Genomic DNA, 18,551 nt, shown 5'->3' with positions numbered 1-18,551 from the left:
GCAATTTCTTTCATAATTTCTTTGAGTTTATACCGAACTTTTATTTTGACAGGTTGTCGTAAAGACATTACAGTTTCTGTGTGTGTATGATACGAATGAATGGCGATAGTTATCAAATGAAATGGTGAAATTCTCATGAAGTGACTCTCATAGCAGCTCTGTGATGAAGTTCATGTGTCATGTGTAGCTACATCATGTCCTCATACATAGCTACAGTGAAGCGCTGACACAAGCACGCGCTTGCTTCAGTGTGTGTGTGTAGTAGAGCACACATTGAGCGCTCATTCCCAGAGACGCGTTGAACAACTGCAGTCTCTTTGAGTTTTTAATATTCACGCGATTTGATCTGTGTCCATTGCAAACACAGACGCGGTGAATTTATGAATGAAAGTGTGAAAGTTCTGTCACAAAACGAAGTTGTTACGTATCCTCACGCTTTTTTTTGTGGGTATACGGAAATACTTGGCATTTCCTAGTGGGTATACGGCGTATACCTGCGTATCACGTAGACTACACCACTGGATATGTGGCAATTGTGTGACGGCGGCATGAAGATTACTTCCTTGTTTGATTTTTTTTTTTAAGGTTTTTGTGGTCAGGTGACCTGGGCATTGTACAAATATTCCTGGTCCGACCCATGAGGCTGTACGGGGGTTTCCGTCTTCCTGAATTATGAATGTCCAGTCTTCACAGTACTTTTCTTTTGTCTGCTTTCCTGGACCAAAAAAACACACAGAACTGAAAGTTATTCTGTGAAAGTTATGAAACTGGTTGGCATTGTTTTGGAGCGCTAGCAGATGTAACTTTGGTTACACTTTATTTTAAGGTGTCATTGTTACAGTGTAATAATATATTTAATATATTATAATATATTGACAATTCATATTTGGTGATATTGAGGGTATTGGTTCATCGTATGGTTTGTTATTGTTTTTTTTGTAGGTCATGTGAGCTTTGTACTTAGGACTTTTATGTATTTTATTTAACTCATTACTCATTAGGCTAATTGAATGCTGTCTGATTATGGGTGGAACTTGATTTAAATTTAGTGTCACTTGCATTCTCTGTGTTATCTTGCCCTGAGGAAGACCACTTGTTGGTCGAAACATGTTGGCTTGTAATTTTATTATGAATTAAGCCACATTTAATAAAGGCTTTTTAACTTCCTTCTTTTCATCTTTACTTTGACTGAGTGCCTGGGACCCGTTTTTTGTTCCTGTTATTTTTTCCCTACCCCAAGAGCACCTATCACAGACTTTTTACTTTACCTGAGCGCCGGGTTGAATCTCTCATAGTTCACATGCTTTATAAATCAATTTTGATTGATTGATTGATATATTTGAGTACTGAGTAATATTAAGCAACTACATGTACTTACTATAGGGTTAGGGTTGGTTGAGGATTTGTTGCATGTAATTTTGCATAATTTACTGTTATGGTAAGTACATGTAACATATGTAACAATGACACTGTAGAATAAAGTGTTACCATAACTTTGTATAAAATTTTATGTTTATATGGAGGTCTATTTCTGACACACAAGAAAAAAAATTAGATAAAAAATAACTAAATTATGAGATTATAAAATTATGATATAAAAGACTTTTATCTCAGAATGACTTTTTATCTCATAATTATGATACAAGAAAAAAATATCTATATGACCCAAATATGATTTTTTTTTAATGTGGCGGAGGGAAACAGCTTCCATTCATTAATAATTTACCTCCAAAAAAAAAATTTGTGCATTTAATACGTTTCATTGCAAATCTTAGTATTGCCTTAAATAGTGAGCACAATTGTTTTTCAGAACATCCAGTAAACTTAATTTTGTTTTTAATATACCGCTTTGTAAGCAGTGTCGTGAGGAGTCCAGCTCACTTATTTCAGTGGAAACTGAAAAGGGAAGAGAGAAAAGGGGTTTTTATATCGCTATTTCACACTAATGTCATCAGTTTTGGACTCGAAACTTCACAATAATACCCGCTGCTCGAGGGCAAAGAAAGCAGATGTCTGTGACCTCTTTAACCTTATTATTAATTTATCTTCAAAGCATGCAAATGTCTGATATTCCAAACACTAACATGTTTTCTGTACACTATACAAAGTTTAACCATGATTTACTTAATTTTTTGGGTGAAACATTTTTACAGTAAATTTTAAAGCTGTGAAATCAATGAAATATACTGTATGAATTGAGTATGTGCAAGTAAAAAAATTAAGTAAATCTGGAAGGGGATATCATTAAATCACTCTGACACTATAGCTAGACTGTGTGTGTGTGTGTGTGTGTGTGGGGGGGGGGGGTGCATCTACCATATCAAGCACAAAAGAAGTCATTACTCAAATAAAAGAGTGTGAATGAGCAGAGTCTGCATTAATACTGTTCAACCGTTTGGGCTCGGAGAGATTTTTTAATGTTTTTTGGGGGGAAATGAAAAAAAAGTAAGAACTATTGCAAGCCCATTTCCGACACATAAGAAAAAAAGTCATGGTAAATCATAATTATGACATAAAAAGTTGAAATTATATCATGCTGAGGCATAAGTATGACATAAAAATGGGAATTATGAGTTTAAATTATGGCTGAAAAAGTACGTTTTCATGATGGGTCGTACATTTCCAATGATTTGGACTGTAAAGTGTCCAAGAATCCACATAAAGAATGAGCTCTTGCTTCCAAGATGTGAAAGACCTTTGCAATCTTGCATTAAGAAATTCGATTTTTGAATTATTTGACAATTCTCTCATGATATTTGTCACAGTAGTGAGCCATGATGACCTTTGCTGGCAAAGACTGAGAAGTTTCTTTTACACCCGATACTCACCAGTTCACCTGCTCATGTGGACGGTTTCAAAACACTTTAATGTGGATATTCTAAAACCTTTTCACTTTTATTTTGCATTTGTCACAGCTTTTTTGGACGGTATTGCAGCTATTCAACAAATAATAAAATAAATATATTTTTTATATTTAAAAAATACAATTAATTTGGCCAGTAAAAAACATTTTTTAAAAATCCTTTGTACTTTTGTCTGTTCAAGAGATTCTTGATTTTATTGCATTTTACAAAATATCTCTACTTTTTTGGAATTGCAGTTATAGAATATGATTTATTCCTGTGATCAAAGCATAATTACTCCAGTCTTCTGTGTCACATGATCCTTCAGAAATCACTCTAATATGATGATTTACTGCTTAAGAAACATTTATGATAATAATATTTTAAACAGTCTTCATTCATATTTTTGTGGAAATGCTTTATTTTCAAGATTCTTTGATGAATAGAAAGTTCAAAAGAACAGCATTTATTTAAAAAATATAAATCTTTTTTAACATTATAAATGTCACTTTTATTCAATTTAATGCATCATTGCTGAAAATAAAAGTAAATAAAATCGCATGCACAATGCATGCACATGAAATGAGTGAAAGCAGTGAATGTGCATCTTGTCATACAACTATAACCATAAGATTTTTCCCAGTTTACTGTTTATATTTCTATACATAAGTTTGCATGAACGATCAAAGCTAAAAGTGCTCAAATGAAATGAGCAGGTTTGTTTGTGTGTTTTAATGGATGGGATGAGAGTGTGATGCACAATCTGGACTCAAACCTGCATCATGTGTGTGTGTGCACTGGATCTGTTAAACATCAGGCTATGTGAAGCACAGTGGCTGATATGAAGAAATGACAGAAACTCTCTTAGACGGTCTTCATAGGGAGTGCTTGTGTGTCCATTGTTCTCACGCACACTGTCATTAATGAAGCCAGACATGGCTGAGGGATGTAGACCTCTGATGCTCATGCAAACTGACAGGAGAGAGAATGGCATGACATCTGCTAACTTTGAACTAACTATCCCTAACAACACAAAGTTAACATGTTTAACGTTTGGACAGGTAAAATACAGAGCAATTATGTGAATGTAAATGTGCATGTCACAGAAAATAGACGCACAAGCAACCAAGACACTGATCAATGTACATATTTCACAAGTCTGTGTCAAAAGGTTATTCTGAAACTTCTGTGCCTTTGAGAATAAGGCCTAATTGCAAACAAATTAGTTTCAAGGCACAGCCTGATAAAATAAATAAAAAAGGGTAGCAAGTCTTTATATTTATCTAGCTTATATTATAAAATAACGCGTTAGTTACTGATACTAAACTGATATGTTCATGCCTAAAAGATCCGCTGATTGTCATCACGATGTCCGTTTGCAGGGCATTTTCACGTATGGGAAAACAGGCAAACAATTTTGGCCAAAAAACAGGACGTCCTTGTAAACACAGACAATGCGCCAGTCTCTCGCCGTGAGAAGTGAAGCACGCTGACGCTTTGAATGTACATTAAAACATGACGAATGTGTGACGCAATTGGATCGTAGCCAATCGAAATCGCGGTGTGATCCAGTGGGCGGGGCGCGCAGTTTTTATTTACACTACTCGAGTTTGAGAAAGCACATTTTGTTACTCTGTAACTTCTGTGTCTGTTTAAATTATTATTATTTTGGCATGTTCTGCTAGCAAATATACATTAGAACTGCTTTTTGCTGTTGTTACTTAAGGAAGGATTTTCGAGTGGAATTTAGGGCTGGAATTAATTGATCCCTAAATAGACTGTATTTATTATTGCAATATGGACTTTTCTGACCAAAATAAGTCACCGATGAACACCACCGACTTTCCGACTGAAAACTGGACATCTGTAAGTAGTTTGACAACATAGTTAAACTATATCCTTCGGGCGCGCATGTTCTCGTGCCCTTTTCACTAGATTTTTTTTCTATAAATTATCTTTTTAAATTACTTATAGTTTAAGGAATTTGAAAAGTAGCTAATACTAATTTTAAACACTACGCTTTTTGTTATTTAGCAAGTAAATGAATCTTTGACTTCCGTAACGTAGGCTATATATTTCCAAACACTTCATATCTAGGTCATGCATTGTCATAAACACATAAAAATACTTATATTGCATTTGATGCTGTATAACATGCTTAAAATAAACACACACACACCGATTAAATACACTATTCTTCCTTTGTTTTGTTTTTCTTATTAAAGGTATACTCTATAGTACGATGTATTCAAATGACAATGGCCGTCCTAAGGTAGGCTATCTGTTATTTTATCGTAGTTCTGCAGTCATTTAATAAATAGATACGTGTATTATGTCTTGTATACTTATTTATATGTGTTAATAATTTGCATCACAGCATTGTAGGTGCTGGCTCTATTATTGGATATGCCATTTATACAAGACTAGTAAAAAAACCAGAGGTAAGCCTCCATATTATTGAATTATTAACAATATGTTCATGCATGCAAGTGTAATTTTGACCACAGAAACAAACCTGTGTGTGTTCCAGGTGCTGCCGTTATTCTTGTTGAGTTTAACAGACCTGCTGTTAGCTTTGAGTTGGATGGTTGGTGGTCTTCTCTTTACCCAGAACTGTGACTCTTACAACCTCTGCTACAACCTCCACATAGTGGAACAGGTACAAAACTGACACAATATCATGCCAAAATAATGCTTATCATAGGCGAAAGAACAGTACTTCCTCTATATGCCTTTTTTTTTACATGCAATGTTTTTGCATCATACTTCCACTTCCACAAAAAAAGCCACATTAGAGCAGATATATTTGATTGACTGCATCTGGAATCAAAATATTACTAAGATGAGCATCCTTTTCAAATGTTGAAAGTGCTCCTGTAAAATAATTTAAAAGGTTTCTAGCCATACTTTAGTTTTTTTTAGGTCTCTTACATTAGGTTTACATGCATCCACGGTTAAAAAACACTTTAATTTTCTCATAATATACATTACAGCATCAGCTCTTTTCTCACAGTGTCTGAAACGGTTCGATCAAGGATTCAGTCTCTCTAAACCCTGCCTTTCCGAGAGCCTGCTCTGCTCTGATTGGTCAGATGGGGAGACAGTCTGTTGTGATTGATCTACTTTGCTCTGATTGGTCAGGCGGCACAGTCTTTTGTGATTGGTCGACCGCTTACAGCACATATCTGAAACCAAACACATATTAGCATATCTGAATTTCAGCTCTGGGTCTTCCTCACACTTGATACACAGTGATGTGAAGATTTAAAGGGTTGGTATAATGCCCTTTTCACAAGATGTAAAATAAGTCTCTGATGTCCCTAGAGTATGTATGAGAAGTTTTAGCTCCAAATACTCCACAGATATTTTTATATAGCATGTTAAAATTATCACTTTTTGAGGGTGAGCAAAAACGCACCGTTTTGTGTCTGTCCCTTTAAATGCAAATGAGCTGCTGCTCCCTGCACAGGGGGCGGAGCTTCAAGAGCTTGTGTCCTCAGCAGCTTTGATTACCTCACACACACATGCATTGAACATTTTTACAACTTTTAGCCTGTTATGTTCAAACTGGAGTCAGACAATGATGGAGAGACAAAGAAGAAATGACAACATGTAGAAGAACAGGACATTTCTGAATTATTCTGGAATTACTGACGACTCGTTTCAGAATCGCTTCTTTCTTTTGAGAGAAAATAACTTTATTTGTCATGCACTTTAAAACTTTGCAGACCTTTTGCATGCACAAACAGCTTTATTACACACTGCATGAAAGAGAAAACATAATAGAGGAACTTTAACAATTCTTTCATTGTTTTCTCCTGTCACTTCTAATTCAAGGAATGTTTTTAACACTGTTATCAAGAAGAAACAATAGCATGCTACCAAAAATACCATGGTTTATTGCACGTGTCTCATAGAAGTACCATGATATCTTTTGAAGATTTTTACCATAAAATAACCTGATATATGCATATTGTAATATTTTAGTATGGTACTTCAAGTTGACACAAATCCCTTTTCGAAAATGAAAGGTTTTTAGACAATAAATTGTTGTGTAAACGCCAAAAACACCAGTGAGGGAAAGTCCATTTAAAATCTGTGTTTCATTCCTCGACTCTGCCAATGCTTTACAGGCCCAAACATGTGTCTCTCATTATTGAAGCCTTTTTGTTTTCCATTTTGCTACAATATCACAGAGAAGACAAGCATGTGTGCTAGACAGTTTCACTTCATAAATGAGTTGTTCTCAGCTCAGACATTAAAACCAATTTGTTCCAAAGCACAAAACAAACGTGGAACTGGGACGAATGTGAAAAGGAAGTGGAGCAGCAAATTTGGTTCATATTCTTTGGCCAGATATAATTAGTTCTGCCCCACTCCACACACACACTTTGTTAATAGCAGTGGATTGTCATGGGTGTGAGTGGACGTCACAGCTCAGTAATGCGTGGAGCAAAAGTTCAGTATGTTGTTTGTAATTGGTTTGTTTTCTCTAGACTTTTAAGCAGAGCTGCCCGATTAATCGTTAAAATATCGCGATCAGGATTCAAACACGCATGTGATCTTATTCCTAAATGACAGTGATTCAGCTCTGTCTATTAAACCTCTGATAAGTACGCGTACAGTGAACATTCAGCGAAAAGAGGAGCGTGTTCCGGCGCAAACGTTCCCTGGTGCTATTTTGCAGTTTCAGAAAACAACTCCAGGAGAAACCCAGTCTAAAGTCAGTGGTGCGTTGCGCGTTAGTCAGATGCTATTTTAAGCGCGCGTGCTTGGCCATTATGTAGCGTGTGAACAACACACACACACTTTGATTCTCTCATCTACACAAACACAGCAGTTTTTATTTTTGCAAATCATACATAATTACAAGGAAAAATATTAATACACGAGGGAAATCATTGTATGTCCATGAAGATGTGAAAAAAATAGCCATGAATCTAGATTACACATTTACCCAAATTATACGCCTGTTTAACCGAAGCTAATTTGTGTGTGTTTCTCCATCATCCTCATACAATGTCACTTCTCTGTGTTTTACGGCCCTGACGAGAACGTCGGTCTCCTCGGCTGTGAACCGCTCCTGGCGTGCGCTGGCAAATCCGCCGTTATAATAGCGATCCGCCATGGAACAAGCGCGCCGGCTCTTAAAGGGAATGTGAGAGGACGCTCTGATTGGTTTATTTCACGTTACGCCCAAACCACACCTATGAGTAATGAAGCGACTTCAGACCAACACATTTTAGATTTGTTGATCCGCCCACAAAGTTAGTTGCGTTTCGTGTTTCGTGTTTCGCGTTTCGTGTTTGATACTTGCGCTTCAGATCGTTAAAATAGCCAGGGCCCAGTGTGTCTTTTCAACACAGTATCATTATACAATAATTCAAATTATCACCGAAGCACTGGGATAAAAGTTTAAAGATCGGCTATAAACACTCTGCGTTGTCTGCGGTAGTGATCGAGATAGAGTAAATCACCTTTTGAGGGTAACCTGACGCTTCAAATAATGATTGAATCGATTACATCGTTACGCCAGTAGGTGGCGACAAGTGACTGTTAAAAAACGAGTCATTAAATCATTCACTCAAGAGATTTGTTCAAAACACTGATTCATCCAGTAATGAAACAAGTGAATCATTCATTTAACCTTTTTTTTTTTTTTTACATTTTAAATAGACTACAGCAATTAACATTTTGTGAGAATCTGTTCTAAATTACATGTTATTTAGTTTAGCTGTCTATTCAGAATCGTGGGAGAATCGGGATCTCTATTTTAAACCAAAAAATTGTGATTCTCAATTTATCCAGTATCGTGCAGCTCTACTTTTAAGGCATTATAGGCACAAATCCTTGTTTTAAATTAAATATGTTATTGCTTATGCTATCATAAACTAACCTAGCTTTAAAAGTAACATTGCATAAAATTGTGACACAAAGAAGCATAATTTAATACGGACATGGTGAAGGGAAAAAATATGAGATGGAGGAAAAAGTATACGTCAGTGCTTTTGCATTCTCTCGCAAATGTTTTGTGCTCACTTTTGAGTTCTTTGCAAAACGTTTCTCTGGCGAACGCGAAGGTTTTGTGAGAGAACGCAAAAATATAATATTTCCTCCCATAATTTTTTCTATCACCATGTCTTTTTAGGGGCTCCATAATTTTACAACATAAGTAAATAATCTCATTCCATTTCCTCGGTTGTTATATATATATATTATTGTAGTGTTGGATGCATTTGTCCTAACAATACAACATTGTTACTCACGTAAATTATAAGCAGAATTTATTAAAAAAATAAATGTTTCAGACCCTTTTTTGAACCCCTGCTCTTTATGGAAAATGCCCTGTTTTTTTCTTCTTCACATTTGACACTATTTGCCAATCATGCAGTGAAAACGCCCTGAGTTTCGGAAAACCCTGCCCGAGGTCATGTGACACTCCCTGATGACTCACATCTGGCCAGACAGGCATGCATACGTTTACTAGAATCGTTTAAATTTTTAAGAGCTCATTGTGACTTAAAATTAAAATGATCTAGTCTTTAATCAGTTCATGTTTTCTTCTTCTTTAGGGAACCACTAAAAGTGTATGTAAAATATGTAAAACTATATTTGAATGTAATTTCATCTTATTTTAAGAATATCAGTTATTTGGTATTAATATATAACAACAGAATCATACTGAAAACTAAATCGTAGCATTCGATGTAAAACAAAAATCCACATATTTTAATTAAAAAACTTAAGTTTAGTTGCTTCCTTAAAATTTGAAGTATAATCAAGTTGGTTGTGCAAGTCATTATAACTTAAATCATATTAAACTGACTTACAAATCCCTTCACATTCACCTTCGCATGAGCTTTAAGTGTTTGCCATTGAGCGTACAATACTGCACTGAGTATGACACTTTAACCCGCTGACACATTTTGGAATAGTGCAATAGTGTACATAGTTTTGTGACTGTTAAAATCAGGGAAAACACACCCTGATCAAATATAACTAACAACTATAATCCTCTTTTAAGTCAACTGTGCTTAAAGCAAAACAGAAAGGAAAACCATGTTGACTAGTTAGGCATTTCTGATATTCTATCTTTAACATAAAGAAGTTGCTCAATCCTGGAATGACATGAATGTCAACAATGGTGTCTTTATAACCCTGGAGTCCCTTGTGTAAAAACAATATAGTGTAATTCAAACCTTATATATATATATATATATATATATCGAAAAAAGATTTACTTGCAGATAATATAATATTAATAAGGCCACTTAAGTGTACTTAAAGAGAGTAAACTATTTATTAACACACTTAAGTGCACTTTGTAATCATGTCAAGTTAAAAGTTTAACATTTTAAATCATTATTTATTTAATAAGGTTTTGTCGCGCTGTAAAGTGTTTATTTTGATGTGTTGATTTACATAATTAATCACATGTAAAGTACTGGATTATAATTTTAAATGTAGTTTGTTGTTTGATAGTAATTTTAAAGTTAATGTATTTTTTTATATAATAATATATTATAAATGTGTATATTTAAATACAAAACACACAAGTTTTAATAGAAATGACATTAAAGTATATTTTAATTTACCATAAATACTCGTGAGTACATTTAGCAGTTCACTTCAACCATATTTCAGAGGCAACAGATGTAATTATGAAATTACATATAATGATGTACTTAAATTAAAGAGAACTCTAATGTGTAGTTATCTTCTAGTCATTGATTTGCATATTCTGTCATGATAATCTATAAATTGTGTTCCGGGGGGCGGGGTTTATGTAAATTTTAGGGTTGGTGATGTCACTAACCCGGGAGGAATGTCGTGTCGTCTCTACCAGCCGTTTGTTGTAGTCCTTAAAAAACTATTTCTTAAAAAGCAAATATCTCCCTTTGCTTTGAACTGTGAGCGTTGTAACTTTGCAGATGTTGTTTATGATCAAACAGCAACATTACACACTAACTCAAGTTAGAAAAGAGAAATCATAATCAACCACCCCTTTTAAACTGTAATATATTTTCATTTAATTGCAATTAACATGCAGTCAAGTGTCCGAACACATTGCATTTAATTTGGAAATAAGCATATTATTTCCATAATAAGTATTATTTTTAAAAGTATACGTTGTCACCTGAGGTTTCTGTTTTTACCTGTGTTAGTTCTTGTTTCAGTTGTCTCTGTTCATTAGTTGTCCCATTTGTTTCCATGGTTACTCATTTGTTAATTGATTAACCTCACCTGTTCCTTGTTTTCTCCCTTCACTGAGGCCCTGTTTGCACGAGTACGCTCCGAGTTACGGGTGAAAAGTTAAACTTAAAAATATTTTATCAGATGTACCTTACGTTTAGACGACAACGGCGTTTTTGGGGCTTAAAAACGCAAAAAAGTGAAACCACCCACCAGAAATCTTAAAAACGTTCAACCGTCGCATTCCTGTCTAAAGGGTAAAAACGCAAAAGTCTGCTAGACAGTGAAGGGACCGATCTGCTCTCGTCGCGTACGCTGTTACGTCACTGCCATGCGCCAGTACAGGAAAATAACAAAACATTATCAAACTAAAATATAGCATTAATTTCATTGACAAAAGAAAATTAAAAAAATTCTGTCATTTTGGAGCGTCACGCAAAGAGCACCGAGGGTTGAAGCAGCCGCTTTACCGTATTAAACATGAAAACCAGTGTCAGCGTCTCTTTTACTTTCAGTGCTTCACATCGCCACCTAGCCGCCTGGAGTGCACACTACATCGAATTTCACACACTTTTGCATCACCATATGCACGCAGATTTCCCCCCCTTAACGCTCGTCTAAACGCAGAATAAAAAGTGATAACGCAACCAACGCCACTTTTGCGTTTTCTCTTCAGATCGTTTCCGTGTAAACATAGCCTCAGTCTCCCAAAATGGCGGATCCGTCTGGACGAAACGCCAATACGACACAAAATTTGTACGTATACAGCTAAACGCGTGCGTCTCCGTGTGGACAGGGCCTTAGTTGTCCCATTTGTTTCCATGGTTACTCATTTGTTAATTGATTAACCTCACCTGTTCCTTGTTTTCTCCCTTCACTGAGTCTGTGTATTTATAGTCCTCTTTAGTCGTCTTAATTATTTTGTTTGTGTCGTTAAATAAAGAGAGACATGGGTTACAGTATTTCGGGAATATGGTTCAACCTTTTCTGAGATTAATATGTGTAACTAACTAATTAAACTTCATTAACTTCTTCCTTTGACTTTCACATCCCACAGACTCTTTATATGGCCTCCTTCTTTTACACGCTGCACTATGTTTGGGTGCTTTACGCCGGGCTGAGCAGAAAGTATTACAGGAGACTGAACGGGCTCCCAGCCGAGGTATTCAGTTCATCATTATCAACATGTTAATGAAGGAAATAGAGCAGCACAATGTAGTCATTTATTTGACTGTAAATGCTGGCAATACTGATTAGCCTGTTCGTTTCAGAATCCAGCAAGAGCAAGAAATTGCAGATGTCTGGCCCCAGTACTGTCGTGGTGAGTACACTGAACATCAACGGAATAAAAATATCACTGAAACTGATATTAAATATTGATGGAGCAACATCATTTCTGAACTGAAATTATAAAACAAGTTTGATTGCACTTTATTTTACAGTACGTGCACTTGTAAGTGCTTAGCTAAGACTATAATACAAAAAATGTGTCACAAAAAAAAACTTTGATGTTGGGTTGAGAAAGCCTGACCATAAAGTTTGAAGAAGTTTTGATAGATGGATGGATTGATTGCTAGGGGGTTATGTTGTTAGCATGTTTTAACACATTGAATGAACTCATTTCTAACATGTAATAACACATTGCTAGCATGTTTCAACCATCAATTGGCACATTCCACATTTAACACTTTGTTAGCATGACTTAGCACATTGCTAATGTTTTAGCATGTTGCTAGTACGATTTGTACATTGCTAACATAATTTAACATGCTTCTAGCATGAATTAGCACATTGCTAGCATGTTTTAACATACTGATAGCAGGAATTAGCATGTTGCTAACATGTTTTTTTAACACATGGCTAGCGAACTTTAAAAAAAAACTGAAATAAAGTATCATAAAAACCTGAAACTTTTTTATTTCAGCTAGTTGCCAGTATGCAGAGTACACATTCAAGCAATATTTACAATACTTTTTACTTATTATAATCCTGCATAAAATATAGGGCAGAAACCATGCACGATAAAACTGAAAATGTGATATTAGCAGATTTTAGGAATATAATGTCTGTCCTGATCTCTCCATACAGTCTTTTGCCTTTAATACTCACGGCGCCCGTCTTCGTGGCAGGAAATGTGTTTCGTTGTTACACAAACTTCACCCAGCCCTACAGGTCAGTCTAGCCATATTCTCTGATTAATAAACGGTTATTTCTCATTAATTCATCATCATAACTTCACAGAGTCTTATTTGAATGAGCTTATTGTTATCTAAAACGTATTTCATACAGTTCAGTTGTTATATCTAACTATAGTTTAGTTGTTTGTGTGGGTCTAGTGAACAATCTATGGAAGCTTGTTTTTGCCACAGAATAAAAAATTAAAAAGGTAATTGTGACTTTTTATCACAATTCTGACTTTTTTTCTCACAATTTTGTTTACATCACGCAATTCTGACTTTTTATCTTAGAATTGCATTATATAATGTTGCAATTGTGTTATAAAGTCATAATTGTGAAATATAAAGACTCAATTGCGAGAAATAAACTTGCAATTCTGTCTTTTGTTTCTATCTCGCAATTCTGGCTTTATAACACGCAATGGAAAGTTATAAAGTCAGAATTGCATGATATAAAGTCGCAATTGCGTGTTTGAAGCCAGAATTGTCACATTTTGAGTTAATATCTTGCAATTCTGACTTTATAACACGTAATTGCGACTTCATATCTCGCAATTCTGACTTTATAACTTTCCATTGCGTGTTATAAAGCCAGAATTGCGTGATAGAAATTTCAGAAACGAGAAATAAAGTCAGATGTAAACTCGCAATTGTGAGATAAAAATCTTAATTATCTTTTAAAATGTTTTATTCTGTGGCGGAAACAAGCTTTCATAACAATCAGCTGGTCATTATAGCAAATAATAAATAAATAATAACCCACAATAAAATAGATGTGAGAAGAACAATGGTCAGTTGTGCAGTTGAATAGCCAGAACGATGCGACTGACCAATCAGAATCCAGCATTCCAGACAGTTGTTTAATATGATGCTGATTGTCTTCCAGATGTTTGCTGATGCACACAGGGGCTGTTTATCTCACCTCATATGTAACAACAGAAGTCACAGCATGCGTTGTCATTCAAAACTATTGCATGGGCATTTTCCTCGCCACCTTCCTATTAACCATTATCGGCATCACGGTGAGATTCAACACCTCATTTCTGAATAGCTGAGCCATTTATGATTCAAATGTTCAAGCATTTCAACTGTAATATTGTGAAATATTATTAAATGAATATATTGTAAAATGTAATTTATTCCTGTGATCAAAGCTGAATTTTCAGCATCATTACTCCAGTCTTCAGTGTCACATGATCCTTCAGAAATCATTGTAATATGATGATTTGCTGCTCAAGAAACATTTCTGATTATTATCAATGTTGAAAACAGTTGTGCTGTTTAATATTTTTCTGATAGATATAATATTTCACAATATTATTGCATGTACAGTATTACTGCTCTCAAAAACGCATGCGACTCACTGATTATCTCATGGTGTGTTTCAGATTCTGATGTGTAAGGCGCGCTCGCTGTACAAGCGTGTCGTCACGTCGCAGGGGTTTTTCGGTGACCATCACTGGGCAACTCTGCGGCTCCTGGAGCGACGGATGCTGCTTTATCCCTCCGCTTTCTTCTTCTGCTGGGGTCCGGGTGAGCACACAATACCAATAACTAGCAAAAGTGGATTCAGACACGCACTAAGTGAACTTGCGCCATGCGCTTAGATCGGTAAAATAGGACCCTTAGTTTTAATTGATCTACGTCGTCTGCATGAAGATATAGGAGTTAAGAAATGTCCAGCCGTGTGTGTGGGATCTCTAACAATTGATAGACCTTTTCTCTGCAAGCGTGAGACATAAATGTTGTCAAGGGTAGGAAGATCACATGATCTTTAAAGCAGACCTCACTATATCACGAATCTGACTTTTCTGCATCACACAACGTTTATTAGTTTGTTAATGCAAAACCTGTGTAATCCAAATGCTTGGAAGTTTCATATGCAATTCAAATACAAAATCTAACATTTGAGTGAAAGTAGTGAAATAATTCCACAGCTAAACACCATCTTTCCGTGTTTTTTTCCCGATCTCGTGTTTATTTCAGCAATATTACTGGCCACTCTGATGATGGCGAAACCGGACATAATCGAGGGAAGGATGGGAGTCGTTCTCTACATCCTACAGGTTCGCCAAAACACATAAAAGCTCCCGCAGCAATAACGGCTTTGCCACCGCATGCAAGTGTAAAACAGTATTGTTGTTCTCCTCAGGCCTTCACCTCTGCATCTCAAGGTCTGCTGAACTGCCTGGTCTACGGCTGGACTCAACAACACTTCCGTTCTCTGAGCAGCAGCACCGTACGAGACGCAAACACACAGACTCCTCTGCTACGCTCACAGAAACCCAACTACGCCGCTCTGCGTTCTGCTGCGGCACTCACTCATTTTGTCTGACACACACACACACACACACGTACTTCTATGCATTGGGCAGATGCTTTAAATCAAAGCGACTTGCAGTGCATTCAAGATTTTACCAGTGTGTGCGTTCCTTAGGAGTCGAACCCATGAGATACTGGAGTCAATGCAACAAAAACACACACTGCTGTGTTTCTGCAGAGAGAAACTCTTCTCATGAAGACTGAAACCAGCTAAACATCAGCGTGGCCCTTCATGCGTGACGTTCGAGTTTGGTTTTGTTGTGTTGTCACATCTGAAGCAGTTTGTCTCGGTGTTATATTACCGACACCAGATGGGCAGATATGTATGCTCACTTACACACTGAAAAGCTAGCTATTTTTTTTTTTACCTTGGCTTTTGTCATGAGATTTCAGAAGCTGCACCTGCTCCTGAAGCTCAGCTGAGAAACAACGTGCTTCATCATCCAGCGTTTGCTTTTTGCTATGACGTGCTGAAAGGTTTCAGAACACGGCACGCTAGTGACATGTAAAAAAGGGAAAGACCGAAGGGGGATTACAGCCATGGGAAATAGCTCTGAAACAGGATCTGAGAGAACGAAGCTACTGCTTTCTATCCAAAACACAATGCGCTGAATCCACCCACACACTGGGTAGTCATGCAGGGGTCAATTACACACACAAATAATTTCCTCTTGATAAACAATGTACAAAAAAAAGCTGAGAGCAGTGCTTCTCAATGGCTATTATTATTGAAGAATACGCACAGCTGAGGAGAAATAATTTGCATGTGCTTGTCAAGATAGTTGCACTGAACCATGGGAATAAGCTTTTAGCTTGAGATGGAAATGGAAAACTTGAAAATATAAGGGAAATATTTCGAAATTGTGATTTTCCGGCTTGGAAAAGTAAATAAACTCTTCGGTCCAAATCAATAAGACTTTTGTTTGACATAATTTAAGATAGTTTTTAATGAAACCTGAGAGATTTCTGTCCCTCCATTGAAAGTCCATGCAACCAGAACTTGGGTTAAATGTAATTTAATCAAAGTCTTCTAGAGAGAAACGATCGCTTTACATCAAAAAGCAGATGTTGCAGATTTAATGTAGGTTTTTATTCACATATAAACTTTGATCAACACATGTGAAACTCAAAAAATTTGAATATCGTGCAAAAGTTAATTTATTTCAGTAATTCAACTTAAAAGATGAAACTAATATATTATATAGACTCATTACATGCAAAGATATTATATTTGCAAAGATTACATGCATTGCCATTTCAAGCCTTTATTTGTTATCATTTTGATGATTATGGCTTACAGCTTTTGAAAACCCCAAATTCAAAATTAGAATATTGTGAAAAGGTTTTCATAAGCTGTAAGCCATAATCATCAAAATTATAACAAATAAAGGCTTGAAATGGCAATGCATGTAATCTTTGCAAATATAATATCTTTGCATGTAATGAGTCTATATAATATATTAGTTTCACCTTTTAAGTTGAATTACTGAAATAAATGAACTTTTCACCAGAGTTTCACCTGTATATATACAAAATCATTATACACAGTAAACACACATTTATTATGTAAACACAAACTTTTATTTTGAATGCGATGAATTGACTTTGCATGTAATGAGTCTATTTACATCAAATATGGTTATCAGAAGTTCAAACACGCAAGAACAAACTTTATGAATAACTATGACAATCTCTTCATGGACTTTTTTAAGCGTCAACGTTTTGTTGTTGTGTGAGCGTTCAGTGGAGGGACTGAAATCTCTCAGGTTTCATAAAAAATATATAGATTTTTGTTTTGAAGATGATGGAAAGTCTTATGGATTATGGGCGAATTAGTGAAAAGTCATGGGAATTTCTGTAGTTTGTAACATTTTCCAGTTATGCTCTGTTCTAAAATATTTTATTGACTAGAAACGGGTCTTTAGGTTGCATTTTATTTTTCAGTACATGCACTTTTAATGTACTTACAGTGTACTTACCCACAAAAGTACTGAGTAATGCAAGGTACAGTAACTACATGGGTTAAGGTTAGGTTCAGGGTTAGTACCTTTACTACAATACCTACATAGTATGTTCATGCGAAACCAGATTGTAAAATAAGGTGCTCCCAAATTTTAACTCCTTGTTCAGTAATTACAAACAGCTGGAAAAGTCAAGTAAAATTCCCCGTTTAAAAGTGTGTGAATCCTGTTGTGTAAATACACCTATGTGTGTGTGGTGTCATAATCAACATACTGCACTTCTTTTCCCGTTTTAGTTTGCCTTAGACAATTTTTCCCATGACAAAATGACTTAAGTTTCAATTTCTGAGTGCATTTGTATTGTAAATATGTTTGTACATAGCTATTACACATCAAGTGTTGTTGAAAATTAAAGAAAATTTCAATAAAATCTAATTATGTGTTGATATTTTGGGATGGTTGACTTCAGACTGACATGCTGAGCTTCTACAGAGTTTTGTTTGCAGATTATTTTATTAGACAATCACGATTATAGTTTCTCTATAACTATATAACTCTGTATTTATAACTCTGCTCGAATCTTCTGCAAAATGCTGCCATCTACTGAAACTACTGCATTGTACTTTTTTATTTATCACCTGTTAAAAATAGTGGTTATAGGCCCACTCTACAGAAAAAAACACCTAATGGAAGTAAAATAAATAATAGAATAAATAAATAAATCCCCAAAGGAAAGGCCACATGCACAGTGAACAAATGTGTTTTGAGATGTAGTGAGTTTAGAATTGGTAATGTAATGGCGAAATCACTTTCTTAGAATAATGTTTCAACTTTGTTTGTCCATACATTTATAGGCAATGGGGGATAAAACTATATTAAACCCCGTTAAGAGAGAGAGGGGGATATATATGCCAGTAGTTCTCAACCGGGACAAGGGCACTATATGGTAAACATAGTAAACATCCAGAATTCCTCAATATATCTTAAGAGTTATTCACCCAAAAATGAAAAGTCTGTCATTACTCACCCTCATTTCGATCCAAACCCGTAAGACT

At 35.6% G+C, this 18,551-nt stretch overlaps 1 protein-coding gene across 1 annotated transcript; it reads left to right on the top strand.

The window, feature by feature from the left end:
• Positions 1 to 4,440: 4,440 nt before the first annotated feature.
• tmem116 (transmembrane protein 116) lies at positions 4,441 to 17,931 on the top strand. The gene is made up of 11 exons (XM_079606407.1): positions 4,441 to 4,709; positions 5,069 to 5,115; positions 5,221 to 5,284; positions 5,374 to 5,502; positions 12,094 to 12,198; positions 12,308 to 12,357; positions 13,125 to 13,208; positions 14,100 to 14,235; positions 14,602 to 14,746; positions 15,200 to 15,279; positions 15,366 to 17,931. Exons 1-11 carry the CDS (start codon positions 4,641 to 4,643, stop codon positions 15,546 to 15,548), a joined length of 1,092 nt encoding a protein of 363 aa, XP_079462533.1. The 5' UTR covers positions 4,441 to 4,640; the 3' UTR covers positions 15,549 to 17,931.
• Positions 17,932 to 18,551: the final 620 nt, after the last annotated feature.

The sequence above is a fragment of the Phoxinus phoxinus genome (genome assembly GCF_949152265.1).
Source record: "Phoxinus phoxinus genome assembly, chromosome: 3".
In the NCBI taxonomy this organism is placed as follows: Eukaryota; Metazoa; Chordata; class Actinopteri; order Cypriniformes; family Leuciscidae; genus Phoxinus; species Phoxinus phoxinus.
The sequence above is the reverse complement of the archived record's forward strand: the minus strand, read 5'-3'. Positions and strand labels throughout refer to the sequence as shown.